Here is an 18,247-nt window from a genome sequence, read left to right on the forward strand (position 1 = left end):
AGGACCTTGGGCTCATGACCTGAGCTGAAGGCAGATACTTAACCCACTGAGACACCCAGGCACCCCATCTCACAGACTTCCAAATGGACCATCCCAGCCCCCGACCCTGGAGATCTCACAGACATCAAAGGCCATGGTGTCCAACCAGCACCCGCCCCGGGTCTGGGGTGTACGGTGTCCATCAAAATGAAAACTGAAAAATCCCCCATTAGAATACCAGCTCCACATGGGCTGGGACATTCGTCTGTCTTGTTCCCTGATGTTTTTCCAGCACCTAGAACAGTGCTCGGTACACAGGACGTGGTCAGTAGGTGTTTGTTGAATGAATGAACCTGCTGACATGACAGTTCCGCTTCTGAGACCGTGTGCTAAAGAAACATTCACGCATATGTACAGGGCTCTGTGCCCAAGAACAAGACGAGCAAACAACCGAGAGAAACTTGTAAATATTTATTAATTATCAACAACTGAGGCAACACAAATGAAGAAAGGGGGTTTTGCAGCATGGGGCACCTGCTAGACAGCAACAAAATGAGAGGTGCTTGTCCAGGACGTGCTGGCAGTGGGAAAGAGCAGGTGGGAGATACTTAGAGTGGTACTGCACGTGCATGTAAATGCAGAGAAAAACACGTGAAACCAAACACCCAGAGCTGCCCTCCAGCAATCGCATCAGGGGAGGAGGGTTGTGCTGCTCTGGGCAGAGAATACCCCCATGATACTTTGTTTTCTAAAGTAAGTGCATGGATACACAGAAAGAAATATGCATTGAGTAGATGTCTTGCTTATTAACAGAGCTCTATTATCTAACAGAATATCTGGCACATGGTAAGAAAAATCGTGCTTAACTTTTCACTATTGTGAACTCTTTTACTTGCTATACACCTGATGGCTAGGAGTTCACAGCCGTGCCCATGTTCGTGAAAGGCCACCAGGTTCTGCTCCTTATCATGGGCACTTGTCACATCCCTGAAGTTGAGGCAAGGAAAGAGAAGGAATGTGAGTGGCAGTGAGCTCCGATCGCCTGATAAATCCACACCAAACTCCTCCTCCGGGCCTGCAGTACCCCGAGCACTCAGATTCTGTCCTATCTCATGGTCTACAAGCACCTCCCACTGCTTCTCCAACAGAACCTTGTGCTCAGGCCACAGTGACTCCTTTACCTGTCCTCAGAGTTTCTAGGCTAGAGGAAGACGTGGCCTACACATCATGGTTTTGGGAGCCCATAGCATTCTAGGTAGGGAGGATCCCTAGATACACAGAGCAGGGAGCACAGAGAGCCTGGGGGAACCTCATCACTTAGCCTCAAAGCGGCACCTCAAGGGACTAGGAGAAAGGAATGTTCTGGGGAACAGGTGACAAGATGGGGCACCAATACTGTTAACAAAAAGGTACATTTTGCAGAGGGGTGCGGGTGTGGACTGAAGGGTCACTTACAGATTTAGTCATCTTCCTCGGGATCACTGATCTCTTCATACACGATCAGGGTCTTTCTTTCCCGCAGTCTATAGGCCCAAACACTATTCATCACTTTCCTGGGTCCTACAGTGGAGAAGAGCTGGTAAATGGGGGGGGCGCAGATGGGCTGGGGAGTGTTAGTCTCTGTTTTCCCAGATAAGAAGATGCCTGCTCCTTCCCGAGGGCACACAGGCATTCGACATAGCCTGTTTTCCCCATGTTCTGGCTCAGAGAGGCTGAGATGTTAGACCCGCGCTGATACACACCAAATGCCAGTTGGAATTTTCGCTTTTGGCTCCTCCCATTGTCAGGTTTGGATTGCCACCCTCTTTACTTACCAGAACATTCATTCAGACCTTCTTTCATTCAGCCTATGTTTGTTAAGGGCATATTGTGCGTCAGGCATTGAGCTGAGGGCTGGGGATACAACTGTGAGTGAGATATGTTCCCGGGTTATCACAGATGGAATGACTTGACCACCTTTCGTGTCGTCAGGCTTTCTAGGTTTAACGCCTTGAACAATTTGTGAACTACGATTCTTTATTTCCATTTTACGGACAAGGAATCTGGAATTCAGAGAATTTGGAAGACTTGCCTAGAATCACCCGCTGTTATATCAATGATAATTCAAACCTGTGACTCTGGAAGTCACGTTCTAACATCTCGGCTGGAGCTGGGTGAGCTCCTCCAGCAGGTCTGGCCCCAGGCCCACCCAGGATCCATCCCCCATGCCTAGACCACATACTGGAACATAGCCAGGAAAGGCAGAGGGGTTGCTCCCACATGGCTACCTCTTACCTGGTATCTTCTTCTTTTTTTTTTTTTTAAATTGTATTTATTTGTCAGAGAGAGAGAAAGCGAGAGAGCACATGCGCAAGCAGGGGGGATCGGCAGGCAGAGGGAGAAGCAGGCTCTCCGCTGAGCAAGAAGCCAGATGCAGGACTCGATCCCAGGACTCTGGGATCACGACCTGAGCAGAAGGCAGATGCTTAGCTGACGGAGCCACCGAGGCATCTCTTACCTGGTATGTTCTCACTCTTTTGACCAGAGGTACTCGCTTCTTCTGGGGGGCATGGCTCTTTCTGAGCCTGCTCAGGGCCAGGTGTTATTGGTATTGGTTCCGAATCACTTTCTTCCTTTATTGTTTTCTCGAGCATCACCTTTTTAATGTGAAGGTCACATACAAAGAGTATCAATGGCATTCCTCTAGTAGTTTAGAGCTTACGAAGTGTCTTCACATCCATACCTTGATTAATGTCCTCAACAACTCTGGGAGATCATTATATAACCTGTACCTAAATTATGAGGAAGGTTAGAACAAAAAGCAATGGCCTAAATGAAAGGTGTTTCCAGGACTAGAACGTTTGTCTTCACCCCCCCTTTCAGATATTCTTGCAAACAGCAAAAATGCTCCATGGAAGTGGTATGTGGTATACAGAAGATTCGGGGAAGAGTAGCATTCTAAGATTCCACATGGTCTCTGGAAGAAAGGAGGGGCTTCTATAAAATATAAGGGAATCGCGCATAAGCTGATAGAGAACTGCTGGGAGAGTAAAGGTAAAAATTCAGAGGGGACGCAACACGGCTGGAAAACAGTAGAAGGGAGAGGAGCATGGGGGAGAGGAAAGGAATGGTGCACAGCAACTAATATAGACAGCGAAGAAAGCCACGCCAGATGCCACCTTCTGTCCTGCCCTGGCAAGAACGGTTAACGGGGAAGTAGGCAAGATGGCTGCTGTACCAGTTCTGTTTGCGTCAGCGTGTGAGTCACTGACCAACAATCTTAGGCTACCTTTCCTTCAGCTCCCTCATTTCTGAAACAGGGAAGAAGAAAAGTAGAAGCAGCTAAGGGAAAGTCCTTTCCAAGCTTGCAAACACTTTTCAATGTGGTGATAATGAAAATGAATACTTTCTCTTCTGATCCTTCTTTGCATTGTCTCCAAGGTCTCCACACTGGCAATCCAACTTCCAGGGGCCTTTTCCCTCTAAAGTAGAGTTTAATCTAAAACCGCGGAATCACTTACTCAAGGAACAATTTGGGGCACCTCAGACGGTCCCCCGTCCCCAGCACCGGGGCCCGGATGGAGGCTTCAGAGATGCCTCAGGTGCAGACAAGTTCCCATAGGAGCTCACAGTAGGGAGGGGCTGACAGCTAAGGTCATTCTCAAGCCAGGAGAGACTGGCCCTACCGCAGAGCAGAGGGGAGCTGGTATTTCCTCTTTCGAGAGTGGATATCTAAACCAAGGCCTTAGCAGCTTCTGTGGGGTAGAACCCTTGGTGTGTGTGTGTGTTGGGGGGTAACCCCTGAACTTAGACACATGAAAGGGCTCATGAGCTGGGATATCATTTGGGGCTTAATTGTCCTGTGATTCGTTAACAGTGTTCAGCAAGAACAATATTGTTCAGCAAGAACAATAAGGGCTTTTACAAAAAGAAATGTTTCAAATGTACAGATTACTATCACTGCCACATGGTCTCGGAAAAATTACTTAGAATCTCTGTGCTACAATAGCCTCAACTTTATGATTAGTTATTATTATTAATAATATCTTCATTATTAGCTGGGAATAATGCTAAGAAAATGCCATCGAGATTTTTCTGAAGGATTAAAGAAATGAAAGCTGGTGAATTATCTGACATCACTGTGAAAATAAAAGAAGTATCGACTATCACAATCCCTCATTATTAAGCAACCGATGCATCAGGAATTGTCAGGAGAGATCAGGAAAGGGAGGCAGTGACGGTCCGGCTATATTCAGTACCCTCCCACTCTTGCTGATGTTCTCATCTGTGGAGGGAGAGAATCTCTGGTTTTTTAGATTTGGGAGATACTTACCTTCATTTTCTCTCTCTCTTGAGCATCAGAAGATTCCTGAGAAGATTCATCTAAAAGAAAGTGATAAATAGGAATTTTGCTTTGGTGGCAAATATTCCCAAACTCCTGAGACTCCTGTGGCATCAGGGGGTTCTGCAGGAAAGGGTTATGAGTCCACTTATTGTCAAGGAGTTATTTTGAGACTGGTTTTTGAACTGTCTTTAAGCATGGTTTATACATTTATTTGTGGCACCAATTCATAATTTTCCTTCTGATGATTTCTTTTTTTTTTAAGATTTTATTTGTCAGAGAGAGAGAGAGAGAGAGAATGCAAGCAGGCAGAGGCAGAGAGAAGCAGGCTCCCTGCCGAGCAAGGAGCCTGATGCGGGACTCGATCCCAGGACCCTGGGATCATGACCCGAGCCTAAGGCAGCGGCCTAACAGACTGAGCTACCCAGGTGTCCCCTTCCGATGATTTCTAAACCTTTTTTTTTTTTTTTAAAGATTTTATTTATTTATTTGACAGACAGAGATCACAAGTAGGCAGAGAGGCAGACAGAGGGAGAGGAAGCAGGCTCCCTGCTGAGCAGAGAGCCCGATGCGGGGCTTGATCCCAGGACCCTGGGATCATGACCCGAGCTGAAGGCAGAGGCTTTAACCCACTGAGCCACCCAGGTGCCCCGATGATTTCTAAACCTTGAACCAAACCCCATCACTGCCTTATCCTGTGCTACAACATATTTCTTACCTTTCCCCTACCCAAAGAATTAAACTGATTGAATTAATTAATTGATTGCATTGACTTAAAAGGATGTGGCTGCTAAAATCACTGTCCACTCAGACCAGGTTAATTTTATAGTATGCCAATTACATTTCAACAAAGCCATTAGGTGTATGAGGAATCGTGGGTGATTTGGCCCAGTGGTTCTGGAATATTTCCAGTATAAAGATACTCCTTCAGGGACACCTGGATGGCTCAGTCGGCCCCTGCTCAGCGGGGAGCCTGCTTCTCCCTCTCCCACTCCCCCTGTTTGTGTTCCTTTTCTTGCTGTGTCTTTCTCTGTCAAATAAATAAAATCTTTAAAAAAAAAAAAAGGTACTTCTGTAGTGTCAAAAACTGTAGACTCTCAAGCACTGGATTTTCAGCCCTCTCAGCAATTTTGGGTGCTTGCAGAATCTGGCCTGTTTTCCCAGAGAGTCATAGGTCTGTTGGAGACAGTTTGAAAATTCTGACTCTGTCTGCTTACAGCTGTGCTGTCAGAGCAGAAAAGCAAGTGAATACATTTCATCCCCTTTATGGTGAGTACACACACTGATCAAATACACAAAGATTTCTAGAATCTGCTACCCTTTTCACCATATGTTACCTCTGCTCACTGATAAGGAGAAAAGCTAATGTGTGAAGGATCACTTTCTCAAACATCTCCCAAACTCAACACATAGAATCAGGTTTGATGGGGAGCAAGAAGACTATTTGGTTTAGTTAAAACTTGGGGATATAGCCGTATGTCATTTCCTAATGCATTCATCACTCTCTCTTAAGATATTTATCTGATACTTATGACCTATTATGACATTGACTCTGGAAGTTTTTTGTGGATTTACACTTTTTTAAATTTAAATTTTATTTTTAAAAGATTTTATTTATTTGAGAGCAAGACAGCGCACATGTGTGCACAAGCAAGCCCAAGCTGGGGGAGGGAAAGAGATAAGCAGACTTTGAGCTGAGTGTGGAGCCCAATGTGGGGCTCTATCCCACGACCCGAGACTTGATCCGAGCTGAAATCAAGAGCTGGATACCCAACTGACTGAGACACCCAGGCGTCCCTGTACTTTAAAAAAAAGTAATCTCTATGCCCAACATGGGGCTTGAACTCATGACTCCGAGATCAAGGGTCTTATGCTCTACCGACAGCTGGCCAGATGCTCCACATGGATCTACACTATAATGAAATTTTTCTTAATTGTCCTGTGATTCATTAACAGTGTTTAGCAAGAACCATAACTCCTTTTTAAAAAACGAAATGTTTCAAATGTAGAGAAACTTAGGGAGAATAATTTTGGAAACATATGCGCATCTACCACTGAGTCTTGTCAGAACTTCCCATTATCCCGCAACTGCTTCAGACTGTTCTGAGATCTTTATTCAAAATATAACAAAACACTATAAACAAGTCACAGCTGAAGCCATCTGTGCAGTCCTCCCTGATCCCTGACATCCCTCCCTTTGCACTCCTGAATTTGATGGGTTTTATTCTCATTCATGTTTTATGCACTTACCATTTACTTATTATCCATAAAAATACACACTCTTGCTTTGCATGTTTTAAGATTTTATATGAATGACCTCTGACTCTACTCAACCTTCTATATCCAACTTTTCTCACTCAGCCATGATGCTTTTGAGGAAACAAACTCCAGAGAATCCTTCCTAAGCAGCTGGACCCCAAAGCAACTGGGCTGCAGGATGCTCTCTTGAAACCTCTCCTTTGACTCACCCTGATTCTCGTTCTGATCATCATCAGAATCACGCCCGTTGGATTTCATGGCTCGTTTTTTAGGACACATGAAGGCCGGGAGAGAGGCCCTGAGACCTAGAAAGAAGCAAAATATTTGTCCCTTAAGAGACAACCTGAGAGGAGGAATGTGGGGTAGAATCCTGGGAGGCAGCAGGGACGGTCAAGCTCATCAGCTGGGAATTCCAAACCAGAGTGAGCAGAAGAGAAATGGGCAAGACCTAGGTCTGAGCCTCTTTGTGGCCACTTCAGGTCCTCAGCCCTGCACAGAATATTAAAAAGAGGAGAGTGCCTCAAAGCTGCCCTGGGATTTCTCCCTGCACAAAAGGAAGATCTGGGACACTTAAGCAGCCTAGGAAGAAGGCATGGCATGTAAAGGGACTGAGGGATGGTCATGTGTTCCCAGGTTTGTCTGCACCCAGAACTTTCTGTTACCTAGACTAGTCATGGTGTCATAGTTTCTCTTCATGTACACGTAGGTGATTTTATCTGAGTATCCAAGCTTTGCCCACTCTTCCTTAGAGAAGTATTTGGAAATATCCTTGAAGGCCTAGGAAAGAAAAATAAGTACGTCAGAGCAGCAACTCAGCTAAACATGTCTGATCTTCAGCGGGGGTCTCTTCCTCTGCTACAGGACCTCCATGTTGGGATCTGTGAACTGAGGAGAATAATACCTCCTGGTTAATGTCAAGGTTAACCGAGAGAACATGGGTAACATTCCCTACCCTCTTCCCCAGCTTGCGGTAGATGCTTAATGCTGATGGCATGCTCTTTCACCTTCCAGAATGGACTGAGAGTCACCAAATGCAGTGCAAGGTCAAAGACTGGTTGTCTCCAGAGATGCTAGGTGAGGACAGAGTGAAGGTGGGAAGCTCCAGAGGCTATGGATCTCCCCCCCACCGATACTCTGCTCCTTCTCCCTAGTACCTCTGAACTCACCTCCTCAAAATCTAGTCCCCCTACAGTATCCCCTGGGCCATTCCTCGACCCCCTCCAGAACACTTCACCTTGCATTTCTTCTCTGATTTCTGGGTATCCTCCTTGGAGTTCTTTGCAAAGGAGCTGCCTTTATTCATGGCGCCGGGAATAATTTGATCTCCGAAGGATGTAGCCTAATCTCTCCAGCCACAAGGCCAAAGGTCCTGAGGAAGAGAGACAGCATTGAGGGTAGGTTATATTCAGTTAATCACCTGGAATCAAGGTTCTACTTTTCTCCATCCTGGGCTTATCTGTCCCTGAGAAAGGACAAGGAGGGGGTGTCAAGCAAATATGGGGCAGGATGCCTGGGTGGCTCAGTCGGTTAAGCATCTGCCTTTGGCTTGGGTTGTGATCCTAGGGTACTGGGATTGAGTCCCACATTTGGGCTCCTTGTTCAGGAGGGAGTTTACTTCTCCCTCTGCCTGCCATTCCCCCTACTTGTGCACGCGCGTGCTCTCTCTCTCTGACAAATAAATAAATAAAATCTTAAAAAAAAAAAAAAAGAATCAGGGAAGCCGGGTGGCTCAGTCGGTTAAGTGTCTGCCTTCATCATAATCCTGGGGTCCAGGGCTCTCTGTTCAGTAGGAAGCCTGCTTCTCCCTCTCCCTTTGCCCCTCCCCGCACTTGAACACTCTCTATCTCTCTTTCTGGCAAATAAATAAATAAAATCTTTATTAAAAAAGAAAATATTTAAATAAAACCTTTAAGAAAAAAAGGGGCGCCTGGGTGGCTCAGTGGGTTAAGCCTCTGCCTTCAGCTCAGGTCATGATATCAGGGTCCTGAGATTGAGCCCGCATGGGGCTCTCTGCTCTGCAGGGAGCCTGCTTCCCCCTTCTCTCTGCCTGCCTCTCTGCCTACTTGTGATCTCTGTCTGTCAAATAAATAAAATCTTAAAAAAAAAAAGAAAATATTTAGTGTGAAGGGAAGTGGAATCTCCAAGACTACAGGACCAATCTTCGCTTAGGCTGAGAATATGGAGAGCTTTATTTTTCTATTTTTTAAAAGATTTTATTTATTTTTGTGAGAGAGACAGAAACAGAGACAGAGAATGAATGAGCACGAGGTGGGGAAGGGGCAGAGGGAGAAACAGACTCCTCACCGCGCAGGGAGCCCAATGCGGGGCTCCATCCCCGGACCCTGGAATCCCTACCCGAGCCAAAGGCTGATGCTTAACGGGCTGAGCCACCCAGGCGCCCCAGAATGTGGAGAGTTTTAATGTAGTAATCTGGTGTTCCCCAACTGATGGCACTTGGAAACTCTTAAGGAGAGGAAATTTAGGGATCTCCGAGGCCAAGAAAGTTTCTGCTTAATCCTGGAGAAGGCAATAAAGGAGTCACTTAGGCAGTGGCTTTTATCTCCAGTTAAAGAAATCTAGCGGCATCTAGCTGATTTGGGGGTTTCTTGGATTAAGGGGAGTTCTTTTTCCTTCAGGAAGAACAATTAGAAAGTCTTACAGGCCAAAAATAGTTTTAGTTTTATCTTTGCCTGACCGGGATTACCCCGAAAAGCTTTAAATCATTTTTCAGTCCTAAGGATCTTGAGGTATAGCAAGAACTAAACTATTTGAGTGATCTACAGAGGTTCCTTACTTTTTTACTAGCCTATCTTTAACCTGTTCAAGACGGTCCAAAGAGAGCGCTTACCTCAGGGTTGAAGCGGTGGCGGCTAAGAATCGCTCCACGAGATGAAGTCCCAGAATTCCACTGCCCAAGAGTAGTCAACCAATCAGAACAGTTAATGAACTTGAACTGGCCAATCAAAGCCTAGGAGAGTAGGCGGGGCAAATGAGTCAGGAACAGGGTCTAAAAGTCTAGCTCCAGGGATAGGACCGTCTTTTCAAAGTGGGTTGATTTTCCCGCTTGAAGCAGGATTGCACTCTGCCAGAATTGGCCACTCCAGATTCCATAAGCTCATTCCTTGCGCATGCTCAGATGTTCCTTTTCCCTTCAGCGTACATCTTGCTACTCTCTGCTCTGACTTTATTGTTTCATTTTAATAAATAGTAAGTACGAGGCCACCACCTCAAATCCTTGCTATCAGTTTGCAACTTTCTCAGTTGCAAGTTCCTCAGGGGTTCTTTTCTAGGATCTCTCTAGTGACTTAAGAATTTTAAACTTCTTTTTTTAGATTGAATTACTTTTGTTAATACACACATCGAAATATTGAGACAATGACTTCATATAGTTGTCCCATTAAAGATAGCACTTGCAGGTATAAAGTTTCAGAGATGTCCACAGTCTTCATATGTTCACTTGAAAAGATTCAATAGCAGTCTGATACTGGGTTTTCTGCTCTAGATGAAGATTAACAAATCATCTGTAATCAAACTGATGTCTTTGATTAGATGACTAACAAAATTTCTAGTAATTTAGCTAGAAGCTCCCTAGCGAAGAGACACACAAATAGGACACATCACAGGAATGATCTGAAATAGGAACTATCTGGTCATTGTTACAGTGATTTCATAAATGCTGTCAGGTAAAATTTGATCCTTGATGAAAGGGACACTTTAAAGTGGGATGCTCAGAAAAACCTGTATTTTCTTGACAAGTTTCTGTGTTCTCAGAGGTGAGTGTTTCACTCCTATTACTGTTTCCTACTGGATCTTGAGAGATCTGAATGTTCGGAATGGGAGAGGAATCACCATGTTCATCTTGATACTTCTTATTTTTTAAAAAATGTATTCATTCTTTTGACAAGGAGAGAGAGATCACAAGCAAGAGGAACAACAGGCAGAGGAAAAGGGAGAATCAGGCTTCCTGTTGGGCAGGGAGCCCAAGGTGGGATTTGATTCCAGCACCTTGGGATCACAACATGATCCGAAGGGAGACCCTTAACTGACTGAGCCACCCAGGCATCCCTTTTTTAAAATTAAAAAAAAATTATAAAGATTTTACTCATTTATTTGACACAGAGAGAGAGCGCCTGCGAGAGTGGGACAGAGTGCACAGCACAGGGAGCAGCAGGCAGAGGGAGAGGGTGCAGCAGCCTCCCTGCTGAGCAAGGACATCTTGATACTTCTTAACAAAATTTGTAATGATGTCTCAAGTTATAGAATTTAATTTGTTTTGCACAGCATCTGCAGCTATCAGCAAACCGCATGATAGTTTCAAGGTCTTAGGCTTGTTTAGGACAGTCACTCTCTCTTCTAGTCACGTTTCGGTAACAGAGGGGATAATGTATTCTGCTTTCTCTTGTTGTAGTCCGAAAACATTTTCTACAGAAGACGTGCTGATAGACCATGGCCTCATGGCAGTTTTTAGCACCTGTAACAGATGGGACAGTAGAAATCATCTTTGGTGTAGGATGAGGCTGCAGAGAGCTCCTCAGCCATGGTGAGACGGATGGAGGATCAAAGCAATGGTGGTGACGGATGGAGGATCAAAGCAATGGTGGTGGCAGCAGCAGTTCAGCAGCCAAGGTGGCAGTGGCCGCCTACCTGACTCCCCATGCAAACCCAGTCGGGGAGGGGAATCATCTTAAACTTCATTTTTTTCTCCATTTTTGATATGTGCTTTAAAAAAAAAAGATTTATTTATTTATTTGACAGAGAGAAACACAGTGAGAGGGAACACATGCAGGGGGAGTGGGAGAGGGAGGAGCAGGTTTCCTGCCGAGCAGGGAGCCTGATGCGGAGCTTGATCCCAGGACCCTGGGACCATGACCTGAGCTGAAGGCAGACACTTAACGACTGAGCCACCCTGGTGCCCCTTGATAGGTGCTTTTTAAAAAATGCGCTTTTCTTAGAATACCCAATAGCTAGGAGCAAGTTTTATCCCTTAAGAGTAATACTTACAATAGTATTAAAAAGTATCCATGTAATTACGGTTCACTGTGTCCCTCAGGGGATTCAGAAGTTACTTTCTCTAGGCATTCTTTTCTCCCCCTCCCCACCACCAGTGTCTCCAATGGGTCCCCAATATCCCCTGTGCTTTCTAATATATATATATTTTAATAAATATATATATATTTATTATATATATACTTATATATATAAATATTTATAAATATATTTATTAATATAAATAAATATATTTATTATAAATAAATAAATAAATATATATATATTAAGATTTTATTTATTTATTTGACAGAGATCACAAGTAGGCAGAGAGGGAGGCGGGGTTGGGGGAAGCAGGCTTCCCACTGAGCAGAGAGCCTGATGCAGGGCTTGATCCCAGGACCCTGGGATCATGACCTGAGCTGAAGGCAGAGGCTTTAACCCACTGAGTTACCCAGGTGCCCCTCCCCTGTGCTTTCTAGCCACAGCCCTGATCTCTCTAAGTTGTTCCTCCCAGAATGACAGAGCTCTCTGAGAACAGGGACGGCAGTGACCCTTGCTGCCAGCACAAAGCCCTTCATGCACATCATCCCATGTAATTTTCAGAACCTCACCTTGAGTTAAGTACTGTTATTATCCTTATTGTGCAGATGTTGAGACTGAGGCTCAGAGAGTTAAACACCCTGATCAAGGTCACACAATCAGTGGGTAGCAGAGCTAGAATTCACTCCCAAGTTGAACTGAATCCGTAGTCTGTGGTTTTAATTACTCTTTCATATCGCCTCAAATATTTATTGGTTGCTGAATGAATGAATGAATGCATTTTAACACTACAAAGAACCTTCAACAAAATCTACATAATCTCTTGCAATCACTCACATGTCCTTTGGCTGCTGTAACAAATTAATGTCTTGCAGCATAAAACAACAGAAATTTGGGGTGCCTGGGTGGCTCAGTCGTTAAGCATCTGCCTTCAGCTTAGTCATGATCCCAGGGTCCTGGGATGGAGCCCTGCATTGGGCTCCCTGCTCGGCAGGAAACTTGCTTCTTCCTCTCCCACTCCCCCTGCTTGTGCTCCCTCTCTTGCTGTGTCTCTCTGTCAAATAAATAAATATAAATCTTAAAACAAACAAACAAATTTATTTTATCACAGTTCTGGAAACTAGCAGTCTAAAATTAGTTTCTCTGTGCTGGAATCAGGGTGTCAGCAGGGCTGTGCTCCTTTCAGAGGCTCTAGGAGAGAATATGCTCCTTGTTCTTCCAGCTTCTGGTAGCTGCCAGCATTTCTTGGCTGTGGCCGCATCATTCTAATCTCTGCTTCCATGGTCACACCCCCCTCTTTTCTTCTCTTGGTGTCAAATTTCCCTCTGCTTCCCTCTGATAAGGAAGCTTGTGATACATTTAGGATCCACCCAAATAATCCAGGATAAGATCTTTATCTGAAGATATTTAACTTAATCCCATCAGCAAGTCCTTTTTTTGTTATTATTGTAAGGTAACATACATAAATTCCAGGAAATAGAATATCTTTGGTGGTGGGGGGGGTTATTCACCTGTAATCAGCCTCCTGGTCCCCAAGGATTCATGTCCATCCCACAAGAAAAAAAAAAAAAACACATGTAGTATGTCACCAAATCCCCAAATTTCTCAATGCATTGCACTATGAACTCAAGTCCCAAATCTCATTTAATATTATCAGCTCAAAAATACCAAATCTCGGGCACCTGGGTGGCTCAGTGGGTTAAGTCTCTGCCTTTGGCTCAGGTCATGATCCCAGGGTTCTGGGATTGAGCCCTGCATTGGGCTCTCTGCTCAGCGGGGAGTCTGCTTCCCCCTCTCTCTCTGCCTTCCTCTCTGCCTACTTGTGATCTCTCTTTCTGTCAAATAAAAAAAAAAAAACAAAACTCAACACCTAAAATAGGTATGGATTAAACTCTGGGTATGATCCATCCTGGTCAAAATTTCTCTTTGGACATGGACACTAGAAATCAGGTTATCACTCTTAGAGGGAAAGATGGCAGAGTAGAAATATCCTGAGCTCACCTCCTCCTCCCAGAGACACATCAAGGCTGTAACTATCTGGAGCAACTCTTTCTGAGCATAACTTAGAGACAAGCAGAAAGCCCATCCACACCCAAAGATATGAAGAAAAAGTTACATCAAGAAGGGTAGGAGGGCACCTGGGTGGCTCAGTCGTTAAGCATCTGCCTTCGGCTCAGGTCATGATCCTGGAGTCCTGGGATTGAGCACGTGTCTGGCTCCCTGTTCTGTGGGAAATCTTCTCCCTCTCCCACTCCCTTGCTTGTGTTCCCTCTCTCGTGGCGTCTCTCTCTGTCAAATAAATAAATAAAATCTCAAAAAAAAAAAAAGAGAGAGAAAAGTAGGGTAAGAAATAGGACACCTGGGTAGCTCGGTTGGTTAAGGGTCTGCCTTCAGCTCAGGGTCCTGGGATCAAGTCCCAAATCACTCCTTGCTCAGTTGGGAGCCTGCTTCTCCCTCTGCTTGTACTCTCTCTCTTTCTGACAAATAAATAAATAAAATCTTAAAAAAAAAGAAAGGTAGGAATGGCAGAGATGCACCCTGGTTGAGAACCAAACCCTGGTGTAACAACTCATAAGTGTAAGGAATATCACAGGCATGGAGGTCCTCTGTGAGGAGCCAGGAGTTCAAGTCTCACATTAGGGACCACCAGCCCTGAGGATCTGCCCTAGGAAGATGAGCCTCCATAAAATTTGGTTTTGAAAATCAGTGGAGCTTAATTCTGGGAAAGTTGGTGGGCTATAGGAAACCAAGGCTCTACACAATTTCACTTGCTCTGACACCCAGAACAGAGATAGCAGATTAAAAAATACCTGGGCCACATGTGAAAATTATTGACTAATTTTAGGATATGTTCTGGAGGGTAGAGATCTGTAGGAAATTTTACCTGGAACAGAAGTGCTAGCAGTTACCATTTTTCTTGCCTTCCTTCAGCCTTGCTTGGCTAGTGCTAGCAGGTACCAGTTCAGACACTCTCCATCTACCTTGCTAGCACCACTTGCCCCACCTGATTTCTTTGCAGCCCCACCCTGCACAATAGGCCTGTCTCAGCAGACACCCTTCCAAAGTAACTTCTGCCCCACCACACCCTGTGGGCAGCCTCAGTTGGGACCAGTGCCCCTCCAAAGTGATTCCTATGACAGAGAGAGGTAGCCACATCCACCAGCATGCCTGCAAGAGTCATGGGCCGACCTCACAGCCAGCAACACTAGGAGATAATTCCACCCACCAACACATCCACAGCAGCTTCAGCTGGGGCTCTCAGGCAGTCATGCTGGGGGCCAGCACCACCCACCAGCAGTCACAATAGGCTGCACATGCAGCCTACACAGGGAACACCTCTGGAGTGCCTGGTTCTGGTGCCCAGAGGGGATCATGCTTTTGGGGCCCATAAGATGCCTTCTACTAAGGCCACTATCTGAAAGACCAGGAAATGTTGTGAACCTACCTAATACATAGAAAAAAACAAAGAGAGTCAGACAAAATAAGGACACAGAAGAATATGTTACAAATGAAAGAATAAGTCAAAACCTCAGGAAAAGAACTAAATGAAACGGACATAAGTCATCTACCTGATAAAGAGTTCAAAGTAATGATCATAAAGATGCTCAGAGAATTTGGGAAAAGAGTTAATGAACTCATTGAAAATGTCAACAAAGAAAAAATATAAAAAAAAACAATTCAGAGCTGAGGAATAAAATAACTGAAACAAAAACACACTAATGGAAATCAGTAAAAGATTGGAGGATGTGGAAGAACAGATCAGTGATCTGGGAAGACAGGGTAGTGGAAATCATCCAAACTGAACAGCAAAAAGAAAAAGGAATTTAAAAAATGAGGATACATTAAGGGACCTCTGGAACAACATCAAGCATATTAACATTCTTTATGTTAATACCCATATTATAGGGGTCCCAGAAGAAGAGAGAGAGAAAGGGGCAGAAAACATATTTGAAGAAATGATAGCTGAAAACGTCCCTAGCCTGGGGGAAAGACAGACATCTAGGTCCAGGAATCAGAGAGATTCCCAAATACATGAACCCAAAGAGCATAAGACACATAATAATTAAAATGTCAAAAAGTAAAGCAAAAGAGAGAATCTTAAAAGCAGCAGTTTTCAGCAGAAACCGTACAGGCCAGAAGAAAGTGGCATAATATATTTAAAGCTGATGGACAAAAACCCCACAAAATCTGTAAAGCCAAAAATATTTCATTCATTCAGCAAGATTATCACTCAGAATTTAAGGGGAGATAGAGTTTCCCAGACAAACAAAAGTTAAAGAAGTTTATCACCACTAAATCAGGCTTACAAGATATGTTAAAGTGACTTCTTTACATTGAAAAGAAGAGGTCATTACTAGGTGTAAGGAAACTATGAAAGAAAAAAATTCATGGGTAAAAGCAAGCATATAGTAAAGGTAGTTGATCAATAACCTATAAAGCTAGTATGAAGATTAAAAGACAAGGTGCCTGGGTGGCTCAATGGGTTAGGGCCTCTGCCTTCGGCTCGGGTCATGATCCCAGGGTCCTGGGATCGAGCCCCACATCGGGCTCTCTGCTCGGCAAGGAGCCTGCTTCCTCCTCTCTCTCTGCCTGCCTCTCTGCCTGCTTGTGATCTCTCTCTGTCAAATAAATAAATAAAATCTTAAAAAAAAAAGACAAAAGTAGTACAATCAAATATATCTACAATAAGTGGTTAAGGGATACACAAAATAAAACATGCAAATTGTGACATCAAATACAGAAAACATTCAGGAGGGAAGGATTAAAAATGTAGTGCTTTTAGAATGTGTTTGGGGCGCCTGGGTGGCTCAGTGGGTTAAGCCGCTGCCTTCGGCTCAGGTCATGATCTCAGGGTCCTGGGATCAAGTCCCGCATCGGGTTCTCTGCTCGGCAGGGAGCCTGCTTCCCTCTCTCTCTCTCTGCCTGACTCTCCATCTACTTGTGATCTCTCTCTGTCAAATAAATAAATAAAATCTTTAAAAAAAAAAAAGAATGTGTTTGAACTTAAGCAACCACCAATTTAAATAAGACACTTATAGACATAGGGTGTTCAGTCGAACCTCATGGTAACCGCAACCCAAAAATTTATAATAGATACACATAAAGAAAAATAAAGAGAAGGGAATCTAAACACAACACTAAAGAAAATCATCAAGTTGCAATGGAAGAGAGCAAGAGAAGAAGAAAGGAACAGAAAAGAACTATAAAGATAACTGGAAAACAATGAACAAAATGGCAGTAAGTCTTACCTATCAACAGTTACTTTATTTATTTTTTTAAAGATTTTATTTATTTATTGACAGAGAGAGATCACAAGTAGATGGAGAGGCAGGCAGAGAGAGAGAGAGAGGGAAGCAGGCTCCCTGCTGAGCAAAGAGCCCGATGCGGGACTCGATCCCAGGACCCTGAGATCATGACCTGAGCCGAAGGCAGTGGCTTAACCCACTGAGCCACCCAGGTGCCCCTCAACAGTTACTTTAAATGTAAATGTAATGAATTCTCCATCAAAAGACATAGCGTCACCAAAGGGATGAAAAAGCAAGACTCATTTTTATGCTGCCTACAAGATACTCACTTCAGACCTAAAGGCACAAACAGACTGAAAGTGAATAGATGGAAAAAGATAGTCCATGCAAATGAAAATAAGAAAAAAGCTGGGGTAGCAGTACTGACATCAGACAAAATAGATTTTTTTTTAAAGATTTCATTTATTTACTTGACAGACAGAGATCACCAGTAGGCAGAGAGGCAGGCAGAGAGAGAGGAGGAAGCAGGCTCCCCGCCAAGCAGAGAGCCCGATGTGGGACTTGATCCCAGGACCCTGAGACCACGACCCGAGCCGAAGGCAGAGGCCCTAACCCACTGAGCCACCCAGGCACCTAACAAAATAGATTTGAAAACAAAGACTGTAACCGGAGATAAATGATGGTGTAATATAATGATAAAGAGGAATGTAACAAGAAGATATAAAAATTATAAATATCTATGTACCAAATAGGAGCACCTAAATATGTAAAGCAAATATTAACAGACATAAAGGGAGAAATTGACAGTAATACAATAATAGTAGGAGACTTCAACACACTACTTACATCAGTGGTTAGATTATTCAGATAGAAAATCAGTAAGTAAACAGTGTCTTTGAAAGACACATTAGACCAGACAGACTTAACTGGTATATACAGAGCATTCCATCCCAAACCAGCAGAATACATATTCTCTTCAAGTGCACATGGAACATTCTGCAGGATAGATCACATGTTAGGCCACAAAACAAGTCTCAACAAAATGAAGATTATTAAAATCATATCAGGCGTCTTTTCTGAATGAAACTAGAAATCAGGTGTGCCTGGGTGGCTCAGTCGGTTAGGCATCTGCCTTCGGCTCAGGTCATGATCCCAGGATCCTGGGATCCAGCCCTGCATTGGGTTCCCTGCTTGGCTGGGAGTCTGCTTCTCCCTCTCCACCCTGCTTGTGCTCTCTTGCTTGCTCTCTCTGTCTCATTCTCTTAAATGAATAAATAAAACCTTAAAAAAGTAGAAATCAATTACAAGAAAAAAAGTAACAACAACAAAAAAATGGAATCTAAACAACATGCTACCGGGGCGCCTGGGTGGCTCAGTGGGTTAAGCCGCTGCCTTCAGCTCAGGTCATGATCCC

At 44.1% G+C, this 18,247-nt stretch overlaps 1 protein-coding gene and 1 pseudogene across 1 annotated transcript; both read right to left on the minus strand.

Moving 5' to 3' along the window:
- Nucleotides 1-450: 450 nt before the first annotated feature.
- On the minus strand, nucleotides 451-9,440 carry LOC125092034 (putative protein SSX6). The gene is made up of 8 exons (XM_047716269.1): nucleotides 9,408-9,440; nucleotides 7,794-7,928; nucleotides 7,222-7,336; nucleotides 6,769-6,864; nucleotides 4,292-4,341; nucleotides 2,477-2,615; nucleotides 1,435-1,539; nucleotides 451-966 (listed from the first exon to the last, which is right to left on the minus strand). The coding sequence occupies exons 2-7, from the start codon at nucleotides 7,860-7,862 to the stop codon at nucleotides 1,439-1,441; spliced, it is 570 nt and encodes a 189-aa protein (XP_047572225.1). The 5' UTR covers nucleotides 7,863-7,928; nucleotides 9,408-9,440; the 3' UTR covers nucleotides 451-966; nucleotides 1,435-1,438.
- Nucleotides 9,441-10,004: 564 nt separating this feature from the next.
- On the minus strand, nucleotides 10,005-11,098 carry LOC125092459 (E3 ubiquitin-protein ligase RNF138-like; annotated as a pseudogene).
- Nucleotides 11,099-18,247: the final 7,149 nt, after the last annotated feature.

The sequence above is a fragment of the Lutra lutra genome, chromosome X (assembly GCF_902655055.1).
Source record: "Lutra lutra chromosome X, mLutLut1.2, whole genome shotgun sequence".
Lineage (NCBI taxonomy): Eukaryota > Metazoa > Chordata > Mammalia > Carnivora > Mustelidae > Lutra > Lutra lutra.